Below are 14,660 nucleotides of genomic sequence, written 5' to 3'. Positions count from 1 at the left end.
AAATGGTATGTTGGCCTTCATATCAAGGGGGTTCGAGTATAGGAATAGGGATACCTTACTACAGCTGTACAAGGTGCTGGTGAGACCGCATCTGGAGTATTGTGTACAGTTTTGGTCGCCCCATCTGCGGAAGGATGTTCTTGCCATGGAAAGAGTGCAACGGCGATTCACCAGGCTGATACCTGGAATGGCGGGAATGACCTACGAAGAGAGATTAAATAGTTTGGGCTTGTACTCACTGGAGTTTAGAAGATTGAGAGGGGATCTCATCGAAACATATAAAATTATGGCAGGCCTGGACAGGCTGAATTCAGAGAGAATGTTTCCAATGGCCGGGGAGCACAGAACCAGGGGCCACAGTCTAAAAATAGCGGGCAAATCATTTAAAACAGAGATGAGGAAGAATTTCTTCACTCAAAGAGTGGTGAGCCTGTGGAATTCCCTGCCACAGAGGGCTGTGAAGGCTAATACAATAAATATTTTCAAGAGAGAATTGGATATATTTCTGAAGGCTAAGGGGATTAAGGGTTACGGAGAAAAGGCGGGGACGGGGTACTGAACTGGTAAGATCAGCTATGATCTCAGACGAAGATCAGCCATGATCTCATTGAATGGCGGAGCAGGCCCGAAGGGCCGAATGGCCTACTCCTGTTCCTATCTCTATGTTTCTATGATGCGCAAGTCCGTCGTCCTCGTCGCCAGTTTTGTTGTGTCTCAAGGGGTTTTATACCCTTATCTATATAACAATTAAGAAGGACTCCGGGGTGGAGAGTTTAGTTAACGGCCATTTTATTTACAATGTGCTTCTTCACTCAATGCACTACATTTCCCATAGTGCATTGCAAATCACCACTACGGTATCCCATGTGGGCAATTCTAATACACATTCAAAATACACAACACGGAGTAGGCCATACGGCCCCTCGGGCCTGCTCCGCCATTCAATAGAATCATGGCTTATCCGAACCTAGACTCACGTCCACTTCCCTGCCCGCTCCCCGTAACCCCTAATTCCCTTATCTGCTAGGAAACTGTCTATCTCCGTTTTAAATTTATTTAATGTCGCAGCTTCCATAGCTATCTGAGGTAGCAAATTCCATAGATTTACTACCCTCTGAGTGAAGAAGTTTCTCCTCATTTCAGTTTTGAAAGGGCAGCCCCTAATTCTAAGATTATGCCCCCTAGTTCGAGTCTCACCCCTCAGTGGAAACATCCTCACTGCATCCACCCGATCAAGCCCCCTCACAATCTTATATGTTTCGATAAGATCACCTCTCATTCTTCTGAATTCCAATGAGTATAGGCCCAACCTGCTCAACCTTTCCTCATAAGTCAACCCCCTCATCTCCGGAATCAACCGAGTGAACCTTCTCTGAACTGCCTCGAGAGCAAGTATATCTTTTCTTAAACATGTAAACCAAAACTGTACACAGTATTCCAGGTGTGGCCTCACCAGTGCCCTGTATAACTGAAGCAAGACTTCCCTGCTTTTATACTCCATCCCCCTTGCAATAAAAGCCAAGATTCCATTGGCCTTCCTGATCACCTGCTCTACCTGCATACCAACCACCTGTGTTTCATGCACCAGGACCCCCAGATCCCTTTGTACTGTAGCACTTTGCAGTTTCTTTCCATTTAGATAATAACTTGCTCTTTGATTTTTTCTGCCAAAGTGCATAACCTCACACTTTCCAACATTATATTCCATCTGCCAAATTTCTGCTCACTCACTTACCCTGTCTATGTCCTTTTGCAGGTTTTTTATGTCCTCCTCACTCACTGCTTTCCCTCCCATCTTTGTATCGTTGGCAAACTTGGATACATTGCACTTGGTCCCTTCCTCCAAATCGTTAATATAGATTGTAAAGAGTTGGGGTCCCAGCACTGACCCCTGTGGAACACCACTAGTCACTGATTGCCAACCCAAGAATGAACCATTTATCCCAACTCTGTTTTCTGTTAGATAGCCAATCTTCCACCCATGCCAGTATATTACCCCCAATCCCGTGATTTTTTATCTTGTGCAGTAATCTTTTGTGTGGCACCTTGTCAAATGCCTTTTGGAAGTCCAAATATACCACATCCACCAGTTCCCCTTTATCCACCCTGTTTGTTACGTCCTCAAAGAATTCGAGCAAATTTGTCAAACATGACTTCCCCTTCATAAAACCATGCTGAATGTCTGATTAAATTATATTTATCCAAATGTCCTTTAATGCTTCCTTAATAATGGACTCCAACATTTTACCAACCGCAGATGTTCGGCTAACTGGTCAATAGTTACCAACCTTTTGTCTACTTCCCTTTTTAAATAAGGGCATTACATTAGCAGTTTTCCAATCTGCTGGGACCTTTCCTGAATCCAGGGAGTTTTGGAAAATTACCACAATGCATCCACAATCCCTACCGCTACTTCTCTCAAGACCCTAGGATGTAAGCCATCAGGTCCAGGGGATTTATCCGCCTTTAGTCCCATTATCTTACTGAGTACCACCTCCATAGTGATTTTAATCATGTTTAACTCCTCCTCCCCTATAGCCCCCTGTTTGTCCAGTGTTGGGATATTTTTAGTGTCCTCTACTGTAAAGACTGATGCAAAATATTTGTTCAGCGTTTTTGCCATCTCCATGTTCCCCACCACTAATTTCCTGGTCTCGTCCTCTAAGGGACCAACATTCACTTTAGCCACCCATTTTCTTTTTATATAACTGTAGAAACTCTTGCTATCTGTTTTAATATTTTTTGCTAGTTTACTTTCATAATCTATCTTCCCTTTCTTAATTAATTTTTTAGTTATTCCTTGCTGGCTTTTAAATGCTTCCCAATCTTCTATCCTCCCACTAGATTTGGCTACTTTTATATGCCCTTGTTTTCAGTCGGATACTATCCTTTATTACTTTACTAAGCCACGGATGGCTGTCTTTTCTTTTACGCCCCTTTTTCCTCAGTGGAATATATTTTTCTTGAAAGTTGTGAAATATCTCCTTGAATGTACACCACTGCTCATGTACCGTCTTACACTTTAATCTATTTTCCCAGTCCACTTTAGTCAACTCTGCTCTCATACCTTCATAGTCTCCTTTATTTAAGCTTAGTGCGCTGGTTTGAGATCCAACTCTCTCACCCTCCAACTGAATTTGGTATTCAACCATGTTATGGTCACTCATTCCAAGGGGATCCTTTACTAGGACGTTTTTTATTAATCCTGTCTCATTACACAGGACCAGATCTAAGATTGCCTGCCCCCTGGTTGGTTTAGTAACATACTGCTCAAGGAACCCGTCCCTAATGCACTCTATGAACTCTTCCTCAAGGCTGCCCTGCCCAATTTGATTTGTCCAGTCAATATGAAAGTTAAAATCCCCCATGATTATAGCTGTTCCCTTATTACAAGCCCCAACTATTTCCTGATTTATACTCTGACCAACAGAGTTGCAACTGTTAGGAGGCCTATAGACTACGCCCGCTAGTGACTTTTTCCCCTTATTATTCCTTATCTCCACCCAAACTGTTTCACTATCCTGATCCTTTGACCCTCCAGTTGTGGTCTCACCAAGGCCCTATATAATTGCGGTAAGACTTTACTCTTATACTCCAATCCTCTTGTAACAAAGACTAACGCACCATTTGCTTTCCTAATTGCTTGCTGCACCTGCGTGCTAAGATGAGAAATGATAAAGGCAAGAAGTCACTTGTGGGAGTGGTGTACAGGCCCCCTGACAGTAACCACATGGTAGGATGGAGTTTATAGGAAGAAATAATGGGAGCTTGTCAGAAAGGTATGGCAATAATCATGGGGGATTTTAATCTACAAAGTCAACATGGATTTACAAAAGGTAAATCGTGCTTGACAAATCTACTGGAATTTTTTGAGGATATAACTGGTAAAATAGATAAGGGAGAACTAGTGGATGTGGTGTAGTTGGATTTTCAGAAGGCTTTTGATAAAGTCCCACATAAGAGATTAGCGTGTAAATTTAAGGCACATGGGATTGGGGGCAAGGTATTGACTTGGACAGAGAACTGGTTGGCAGACAGAAAGCAAAGAGTTGGAATAAACGGGTCTTTTTCTGAGTGGCAGGCAGTGACTAGTGGGGTACCGCAGGGATCTGTGCTAGGACCCCAGCTATTCACAATATATATTAATAATCTAGACGAGGGAACTAGATGCAATATCTCCAAGTTTGCAGATGACACAAAGCTGGGTGGGCGTGTGTGCTGTGAGGAGGATGCCGAGAAACCCCAGGATGATTTGGACAGGTTGGGTGATTGGGCAGAAACATGGCAGATGCAATATAACGTGGATAAATGTGAGGTTATCCACTTTGGTGGGAAAAACAGGAAGGCAGATTATTATCTGAATGGCAAAAGTTTGGGAGAAGGGGAAGTGCAACGAGTCCTGGGTGTCCTTGTGCACCAGTCGCTGAAGGTAAGCATGCAGGTGCAGCAGGCGGTTAAGAAGGCAAATGGTATGTTGGCCTTCGTAGCGAGAGGGTTCGAGTACAGGAACAAGGATGTCTTGCTGCAGTTGTACAGGGCCTTGGTGAGACCACACCTTGAGTATTGTGTGCAGTTTTGGTTGCCTTATCTGAGGAAGGATGTTCTTGCCATGGAAGGAGTTCAGCGAAGATTCACCAGGCTGAAACCTGGGATGGCAGGAATGACGTATGAGGAGAGATTGGGTCGATTGGGCTTATACTTGCTGGAGTTTGGAAGAATGAGAGGGGATTTCTTCACCCAGAGAGTGGTGAACCTGTGGAATTCTCTACCACAGAAGGCAGTAGAGGCCAATTCATTAAATATATTCAAGAAGGAGTTGGATATATTTCTTAAGGCTAAAGGGATCAAGGGGTATGGGGAGAAGGCAGGGACAGGGTACTGAATTTGGATGATAAGTCATGATCGCATTGGTTGACGGAGCAGGCTCGAGGGGCCGAATGGCCGACTTCTGCTCCTATCTTCTACGTTTCTATATAGACTGGAAAAATCAGATGGGCAAAGGTAGTCTAGATGAGGAGTTCATAGAATGTTTTCAGGATAGTTTCTTAGAACAGCACGTTCTGGAGCCAACCAGAGAGCAGGTGATAATAGACCTGGTATTGTGCAACGAGATAGGATTAATTAATGACTTCATAGTGAAGGCGCCCCTAGGTAGCAGCGATCATAATATGATTGAATTTTACATTCAGTTTGAGGGAGAGACGAGTGGGTCCAAGACTAGTATTTTAAACTTAAATAAGGGCAATTATGAGGGCATGAAAGCAGAGCTAGCTAAAGTGAACAGGCAAATTAGGTTAAGGGAGAGGTCAATAGAGTCGCAGTGGCAGACATTTAAGGGGATATTTCAGAATACACAGAATAGATACATTCCAACGAGAAAGAAAAATTCCAAGGAGAGAAAGCTAGCTAGAAATATAAAAACTGACAGTAAGAGTTCCGATAGATATTTTAAAAAGAAAAGAGTTAACGAAGTGACCGTTGGTCCTATAGAAAGTGAGTCTGGGGAATTAATAATGGAAAATAAGGAGATGGCAGTTGAATTGAACAGATATTTTGCATCGGTCTTCACTATAGAGGATTCAAGTAACATCCCAGAAATAGCTGTAAATCAGGAAATGGAAGGGAGGGAGGAACTCAAGAAAATTACAATCACCAGGGAAGTGGTACTGAGCAAATTGTTGGAGCTGTGGGCTGACATGTCCCCGGGGCCTGATGGACTTCATCCTAGGGTCTTAAAAGAAGTGGCTAGTGAGATAGTTGATGCGTTGGTTTTAATTTTCCAAAATTCCCGAGCTTCAGGGAAGGTTCCATTAGATTGGAAAATAGTGACTGTAACTCCTTTATTCAAAAAGGGAGAGAGACAGAAAGCAGGATCTACAGGCCAGTTAGCTTAACATCTGTCATCGGGAAGATGTTAGAAGCTATTATCAAAGATGTTATAGCAGGGCACTTGGAAAAGTTCAAGGTAATCAGGCAGAGTCAACATGGTTTTGTGAAAGGGAAATCATGTTTAACCAATTTATTGGAGTTCTTTGAGGAAGTAACATGTGCTGTGGATAAAGGGGAACCGGTGGATGTACTGTACTTAGATTTCCAGAAGGCATTTGATAAGGTGCCACATCAAAGGATATTGCAGAAAATAAAAGCTCATGGTGTAGGGAGTAACATGTTGGCATGGATAGAAGATTGGCTAGCTAACAGGAAACAGAAAGTAGGCATAAATGGGTCACTTTCTGGTTGGCAAGATGTAATGTGTGGTGTGCCACAGGGATCAGTGCTGGGACCTCAACTTTTTACAATTTATATAAATGACTTGGATGAAGGGACCGAAGGCATGGTTGCTAAATTTGCTGATGACATAAAGATAGGTAGGAAAGTAAATTGTGTACAGGACATAAGGAGACATAATGACCTCATAGTGAAGGTGCCCCTAGGTACAAAGGGATATAGATAAGTTAAGTGAGTGGGCAAAGATCTGGCAAATGGAGTATAATGTGGGAAAATGTGACGTTGTCCATTTTGGCAGGAAGAATAAAAAAGAAGCATATTATCTAAATGGTGAGAGATTGCAGAGCTCTGAGATGCAGAGGGATCTGGGTGTCCTAATGCATGAATTGCAAAAGGTTAGTATTCAGGTACAACAAGTAGTCAGGAAAGTTAATAGAATGTTATTGTTTATTGCGAGGGAAACTGAATACAAAAGTAGGGAGGCTATGCTTCAGTTATACAGGGCATTGGTGAGACCACATCTGGAGCACTGTGTACAGTATTGGTCTCCTTATTTAAGGAAGGATGTAAATGCATTGGAAGCAGTTCAGAGAAGGTTTACTAGACTAATACCTGGAATGGGTGGGTTGTCTTATGAGGAAAGGTTGGACAGGCTAGGCTTGTATCCGCTGGAGTTTAGAAGAGTAAGAGGTGACTTGATTGAAACATATAAGATCCTGAGGGGTCTGGACAGGGTGGATGTGGAGAGGATGTTTCCTCTTGTGGGAGAATCTAGAACTAGGGGTCACTGTTTAAAAATAAGGGGTCGCCCATTTAAGACAGAGATGAGGAGAAATTTTTTCTCACACAGGGTCGTGAGTATTTCGAACTCTCTTCCTCAGAGGGCGGTGGAAGCAGAGTCTTTGAATATTTTTAAGGCAGAGGTAGATAGATTCTTGATAAGCAAGGAGGTGAAAGGTTATCGGGGGTAGGCGGGAATGTGGAGTAATCAGATCAGCCATGATCTTATTGAATGGTGGAGCAGGCTCGAGGGGCCGAGTGGCCTACTCCTGCTCCTAATTCATACGTATGTATGTAAAACAGTGAGTAATGGTGAACAGTTGTTTATCGGACTGGAGGAAGGTACACAGTGTTGTTCCCCAGGGGTCGGTACCAGGACCACTGCTTTTCTTCATATATCTTAATGACTTGGATGTGGGTGTACAGGGCACAATTTCAAAATTTGCAGATGATACAAAACTTGGAAGTATAGTGAACAGTGAGGAGGAGAGTGATAGACTTCAGGAAGACATAAACAGGCTGCTGAAATGGGTGGACACGTGGCAGATGAAATTTAACGCAGAAAAGTGCAAAGTGATACATTCTGGTAGAAAGAATGAGGAGAGGACATATAAACTAAATGGTACAATCCTAAAGAGGGTACACGAACAGAGAGACCTGGGAGTATGTGTGCACAAATCGATGAAGGTGGCAGGGCAGGTTGAGAAAGCGATTAAAAAGGCTTATGGGATCCTGGGCTTCATAAATAGAGGTATAAAGTACAAAAGTGTGGAAATTATGATGAACCTGTATAAAACACTGGTTCAGCCCCAACTAGAGTACTGTGTCCAATTCTGGACACCACACTTTAGGAAGGATGTGAAGGCCTTAGAGAGAAGGTGCAGTAAAGATTTACAAGAATGATTCCAGGAATGACTTACGTGGATAGACTGGAGAAGCTGGGGTTGTTCTCCTTGGAGCAGAGAAGATTGAGAGGAGATTTGATAGAGGTGTTCAAAATCATGAGGGGTCTGGACAGAGTAGATAGAGAGAAACTGTTCCCATTCACAGAGGGGTCAAGAACCAGAGGACACGGATTTAAGGTGATTGACAAAATAAACAAAGTCGACATTTTTACGCAGTGAGTGGTTAGAATCTGGAATGCACTGCCTGAAAGGGTGGTGGAGGCAGATTCAATCACCACTTTCCAAAGGGAGTTGGATAAAAAAAAAATTCAGGGCTACAGGGCAAGGGTGGGGGAGTGGGACTAGCTGAGAGTTGGCATGGGCTCGATGGGCCGAATGGCTGCCTTCCATGCTATAACCATTCTATGATTCTATCCTACAACATTCTCCCTCTTACCCCCTTTCTAAACTCCTTTTACAGGGTTTTAGAAATGGAGCATTTACAGACAGGAAGCTCAGACCAAACATCACGTCAAGAACAGACAGAGTCACTCGATCCATCAGGACCTGAATATCATCGGCCTTTGCACATGGAAGGAGAGAGCAGCGATCACAGCGCAGACAAACCGCACACGTATTCCACGTGTGGACCCGGATTCAGCCGATCATCCAATCTGCAGAGGCACAAGCGCAGCCACGCCAGGGAGAGACCGTGTAAATGTGGTGAGTGCGGGAAGGGATTCAGTAACCCCTCGAGGCTGGAGATTCACCGGCGCAGTCACACCGGGGAGAAGCCATTCACCTGCATGTTGTGCGGGAAGGGATTCACTCGCTCCTCCCGCCTGCTGATGCACCAGCGAGTCCACACCGGGGAGAGGCAGTTCACCTGCACCGTGTGTGGGAAGGGATTCTCTCGGTCCTCCAGCCTGCTGACGCACCAGCGAGCCCACACCAGGGAGAGGCCGTTCACCTGCACCGTGTGTGGGAAGGGATTCACTCGCTCCTCCCGCCTGCTAACACACCAGCAAGTCCACGCCTGATGGGAGTGGTTCGATTCTGCTGCTGTTAAATCACATCCAGGACTGAGCGATCTTCACTCTGGCGGTTGGGGTTTGTTGATACTGATGTGAATGGCCCACTCGAGCTGGGCTGGAGCTTAATATTTTGCATATATGTCAAGTAAATAAGCTTTGTTTCCAACATACAGTGTGTCGAGTCCTTGATGTCTGTAAGACGAGAGCTGACTTATGACTGTCGGGGGCGGGGGGGTGCTGCTGCGGCCCTTTAAGAACTGCTGTCCTTGATCCTCCCTCTTAATTTCAGCTGAGATTCCCTGAATTATTTTGCAATAACATAATTAACTTTCAACGACAATCGCAAATTAACCTTTGACGCAATTTGGGGTCAGATAGGACCCACAAGTCCTGACTAATCCTGGCTGGCAGTATTTACTGACCTGTGTAGAAGACACAATGGGACCTTCCATTCACCCACCAGAATGAGCGAGAGTCCCCACATTTTTCAGGTCCAATGATCCCCTGGGAATGTGAACGGAGACAGATCCAGTAAGTGGTGTGGGAGTCACTGACCTACATTGGCTCCCGGTTAATAATTCTCATCCTGGTTTCCAAATCCCTCCATGGCCTCCTCACCCCTCTCTATCTCTGTAATCTCCTCCAGCTCTACACCCCTCCGCCATATCTGTGCTTCTCCAATTCTGGCCCCTTGCCCGATTTCCATCGCTCCACCATTGGCGGCTGGGCCTTCAGCTGCCTGGGCCCTGAGCTCTGGAATTCCCTCCCGAAACCTCTCTGCCTCTCTCTCTCTCTCTTCCTTTAGACCTTCATTAAAACCTCCCTCTTTGACCAAGCCTTTTGGTCGCCTGCCCCGATATCTATGCTCGGAGTCAGATTTTGTTTGGTGACATTCCTCTGACTTGGGAGGTTTTACTGTATAAAAGGCACTATATAAATACAATCTGTTGTTGTTGGAGATGGAAATGCAGAATGTTAGTCATAGAGTTATACAGCACAGAAAGAGGCCCTTCGGCCCATCATGTGAGCACTTGGAAAGCAGTGACTAGATCGGACAAAGTCAACATGGATTTACAAAAGGTAAATCATGCTTGACTAATCTACTGGAATTTTTTGAGGATGTAACTGGTAAAATAGATAAGGGAGAACCAGTGGATGTGGTGTATTTGGTCTTTCAGAAGGCTTTTGATAAGGTCCCGCATAAAAGATTAGCGTGCAAAATTAAGGCACATGGGATTGGGGGCAAGGTATTGACTTGGATAGAGAACTGGTTGGCGGACAGAAAGCAAAGAGTTGGAATAAACGGGTCATTTTCCGAGTGGCAGGCAGTGACTAGTGGGGTACCGCAAGGATCGGTCCTAGGACCCCAGCTGTTCACAATATATATTAATGATCTGGACGAGGGAATTGGATGTAATATCTCCAAATTTGCAGATGACACAAAGCTGGGGGGGAGGGTATGCTGTGAGGAGGATGTCGTGAAACTCCAGCACGATTTGGACAGGTTGGGTGATTGGGCAGAAACATGGCAAATGCACTATAATGTGGATAAATGTGAGGTTATCCACTTTGGTGGCAAAAACAGGAAGGCAGATTATTATTTGAATGGTAATAGATTGGGAGAAGGGGAAGTGCAAAGAGACCTGGGTGTTCTTGTACACCAGTCGCTGAAGGTAAGCATGCAGGTGCAGCAGGCGGTTAAGAAGGCAAATGGTATGTTGGCCTTTGTAGCAAGAGGGTTCGAGTACAAGAACAATGATGTCTTGCTGCAGTTGTACAGGGCCTTGGTGAGACCGCACCTTGAGTATTGTGTGCAGTTTTGGTCGCCTTACCTGAGGAAGGACGTTCTTGCCATGGAAGGAGTGCAGCGAAGATTCACCAGGCTGATACCTGGGATGGCAGGAATGACGTATGAGGAGAGATTGTGTCGATTGGGCTTATACTCACTGGCGTTTAGAAGATTGAGAGGGGATCTCATCGAAACCGATAAAATTCTGTCAGGCCTGGACAGACTAGATGCAGGAAGGATGTTTCTGATGGCCGGGGAGTCCAGAACCAGGGGTCATAGACTAAGGATAAGGGGTAAGCCATTTAGGACTGAAATGAGGAGGAATTTCTTCACCCAGAGAGTGGTGAACCTGTGGAATTCTCTGCCACAGAGAGCGGTGGAGGCCAGTTCATTAAGTATATTCAAGAAAGAGTTGGATATATTTCTTAAGGTTAAAGGGATCAAGGGATATGGAGAGAAGGCAGGGACCGGGTACTGAATTTGGATGATCAGCCATGATCTCATTGAATGGCGGAGCAGGCTCGAAGGGCCGAGTGGCCTACTCCTGCTCCTATCTTCTATGTATCTATGTATGTCCGCGCCGGCCATCAAGCCCTATCTATTCGAATCCCATTTTCCAGCATTTGGTCCATAGCCTTGTATGCTATGGCGTTTCAAGTGCTCATCTAAATGCTTCTTGAATGTTGTGAGGGTTCCTGCCTCTACCACCCTTTCAGGCAGTGAATTCCAGATTCCAACCACCCTCTGGGTGAAAAAGTTCTTCCTCAAAACCCCTCTAAGCTTCCGGCCCCTTACCTTGAAACTATGCCCCCTGGTTATTGACCCCTCTACAAAGGGGAAAAGTTCCTTTCTATTTACCCTATCTATGCCCCTCATAATTGTGTACACCTCAATCAGGTCCCCCCCTCAGCCTTCTCTGCTCTAAGTAAAACAACCCCAGCCTGTCCAGTCTCTCCATAGCTGAAGCGCTCCAGCCCAGGTAACATCCTGGTGAATCTCCTCTGCACCCTCTCCAATGCAATCACATCCTTCCTATAGTGTGGTGACCAGAACTGCACACAGTATTTCAGCTGTGGCCTAACTAGCGTTTTGTACAGCTCCATCATAACCTCCCTGCTCTTATATTCTAAGCCTTGACTAATGAAGGCAAGTATCCCATATGCATTTTTAACCACCTTATCTATCTGTCCTGCTGCCTTCAAGGATCTATGTTCATGCACACCAAGGTCCCTCTGATCGTCTGTCCTTCCTAGGATCCTACCATTCATTGTGTATTCCCTTGCCTTGTTAGTCCTCCCAAAATGCATCACCTCACACTTTTCAGGGTTAAATTCCATTTGCCACTGTTCTGCCCATCTGACCAACCCGTCTATATTGTCCTGTAGCCTGAGGCTTCCCTCCTCGCTATTTACCACTCCACCAATTTTCATGTCATCTGCGAACTTACTGATCATACCTCCTACATTCATATCTAAATCATTAATGTACACTACAAACAGCAAGGGACCCAGCACCGATCCGACATTTGTAATAAGGTGGAGCATTCGTAATAAGGTGGATGAATTAGCTGCGCAAATAGATGTAAACGGATATGATGTAATTGGGATTACGGAGACATGGCTCCAGGATGACCAACACTGGGAATTCAACATCCAGGGGTACTCAATATTCAGGAAGGACAGGAAAAAGGGGAAAGGAGGTGGGGTAGCATTGCTGGTTAAAGAGGAGATTAACACAAAAGTAAGGAAGGATATTAGCTCTGATGATGTGGAATCTGTATGGGCAGAGCTGAGAAATACCATGGGGCAGAAAACGTTAGTGGGAGTTGTATATAAACCCCCAAACAGTAATGCTGAGGTTGGAGATGGCATTAAACAGGAAATTAGAGATGCGTGCAATAAGGGCACAGCAGTTATCATGGGTGACTTTAATCTACATATAGATTGGGCTAACCAAATTAGTAACAATACTGTGGAGGAGGAATTCCTAGAGTGTATACGGCATGGTTTCCTGGACCAATATGTCAAGGAACCAACTAGAGATCAGGCCAGCTTAGACTGGGTATTATGTAATGAGAAAGGATTAATTAGCAATCTTGTTGTGTGAGGCCCCTTGGGGAAGAGCGATCATAATATGATAGAGTTCTTCATTAAAATGGAGAGTGAAGTAGTTGACTCAGAGACTAGGGTCCTGAATTTAAATAAAGGAAACTATGATGGTATGAGGCACAAGTTGGCTAGGATGGATTGGGGAACGTTACTTAAAGGATTGACGGTGGATAGGTAACGGCAAACATTTAAAGATCGCATGGATGAACTACATGATTTGTTCATCCCTGTTTGGCATAAAAATAAAACACAAAAGGTGACTCAACCGTGGCTAACAAGGGAAATTAGGGATAGCATAAGATCCAAGGAGAGGACATATAATTTGGACAGAAAAATCAGCAAACCTGAGGATTGGGAGCAGTTCAGGATTCAGCAAAGGAGGACAAAGGCATTAATTAAGAGGGGGGAAATAGATCATGAGAGTAAGCTTGCAGGGAACATAAAAACTGACTGTAAAAGCTTCTATCGATATGTGAAGATAAAAAGATTGGTGAAGTCAAGTGTAGGTCCCTTGCAGTCAGAATCAGGAGAATTTATAATGGGGAACAAAGAAAAGGCAGACTAATTAAATACATACTTTTGTTCTGTCTTCACAAAGGAGGACACAAATAACCTCCCAGAGATGTCGTGTACATAGGGTCTAATGAGAGGGAGGAATTGAATGGAGTCAGTATTTGTAGAAAAATGGTGTTAGGGAAATTGAAGGGACTGAAGGTCGATAAATCCCCAGGGCCTGATAATCTACATCCTAGGGTACTTAAGGAAGTGGCCCTAGAAATAGTAGATTCATTGCTGGTCATCTTCCAAAATTCAATAAACTCGGGAATAGTTCCCATAGATTGGAGGGTAGCTAAAGTTACCCCACTATTTAAAAAAGGCGGTAGAGAGAAAACGGGGAATTATAGACCGGTAAGCCTGACATCGGTAGTGGGGAAAATGCTAGAGTCCATTATAAAAGATGTAATAGCAGAGCACTTGGAAAACAGTGACAGGATCGGACAAAGTCAACATGGATTTACAAAAGGTAAATAACACCAAGTGGTGATGATGTCATGACATTTCATGATGTCACGACGTCCCAGCATGCGTCACCCACCCACAGCTCCCGCAATCTCTCTCCCTATTGGTCGGTGGACATGTCAATCCCGCTCGCTGCCGGCAGTCAGGTGCCCCGAGCTCTTCTTCAATGCAGTGCCATGGGATCTTTTACATCCACCTGAAAGAGCAGACGGGGGCCTCGGTTTAACATCTCATCCGAAAGACGGCACCTCTGACAGCGCAGCACTCTCTCAGTACTGGAGTGTCAGCCTAGATTTTTATGCTCAAGTCTCTGGACTGGGACTTGAACCCACGACCTTCTGACTCAGAGGTGAGAGTGCTGCCCACTGAGCTAAAGTGCCTGGAGCTAAGCCAGCTGGGATACTTGACATAGGATTACATCGGATATACGGCAGAGAAACAGGCCATTCGGCCCAACCAGTCCATGCCGGTGTTTATGCTCCACTCGAGTCTCCTCCCGTCTTTCCTCATCTAAATCTATCAGCATAACCCTCGATTCCCTTCTCCCCCATATGCTTGTCTAGCCTCCCCTTAAATGCATCGATACTATTCGCTTCAACCACTCCCTGTGGCAGCGAGTTCCACATTCTCACCACTCTCTGGGTAAAGAAGTTTCTTCTGAATTCCCCATTGGATTTCTTGGTGACTATCTTATATTGAGGCCTCTAGTTATGCTCTTCCCCACAAGTGGAAACATTCTCTCTCTATCCACTCTATCAACATTTTTCATAATTTTAAAGACCTCTATTAGGTCACCCCTCAGCCTTCTGTTTTCAAG

General features: G+C 44.7%; 1 protein-coding gene across 1 annotated transcript in view; it reads left to right on the top strand.

Moving 5' to 3' along the window:
- Nucleotides 1–9,094, top strand: part of LOC147082071 (uncharacterized) — an 84,504-nt gene extending 75,410 nt beyond the window's left edge. The window contains exon 3 of the mRNA XM_085980480.1: nt 8,318–9,094. Coding sequence (XP_085836606.1) covers nt 8,318–8,932 — 615 coding nt within the window. The 3' untranslated portion in view covers nt 8,933–9,094. The remainder of the gene's footprint in view (nt 1–8,317) is intronic.
- Nucleotides 9,095–14,660: the final 5,566 nt, after the last annotated feature.

The sequence above is a fragment of the Somniosus microcephalus genome, unplaced genomic scaffold (assembly GCF_052327205.1).
Source record: "Somniosus microcephalus isolate GS21.2 unplaced genomic scaffold, FLI_Smic_1.0 scaffold195, whole genome shotgun sequence".
Taxonomy (NCBI): Eukaryota; Metazoa; Chordata; class Chondrichthyes; order Squaliformes; family Somniosidae; genus Somniosus; species Somniosus microcephalus.
The sequence above is the reverse complement of the archived record's forward strand: the minus strand, read 5'-3'. Positions and strand labels throughout refer to the sequence as shown.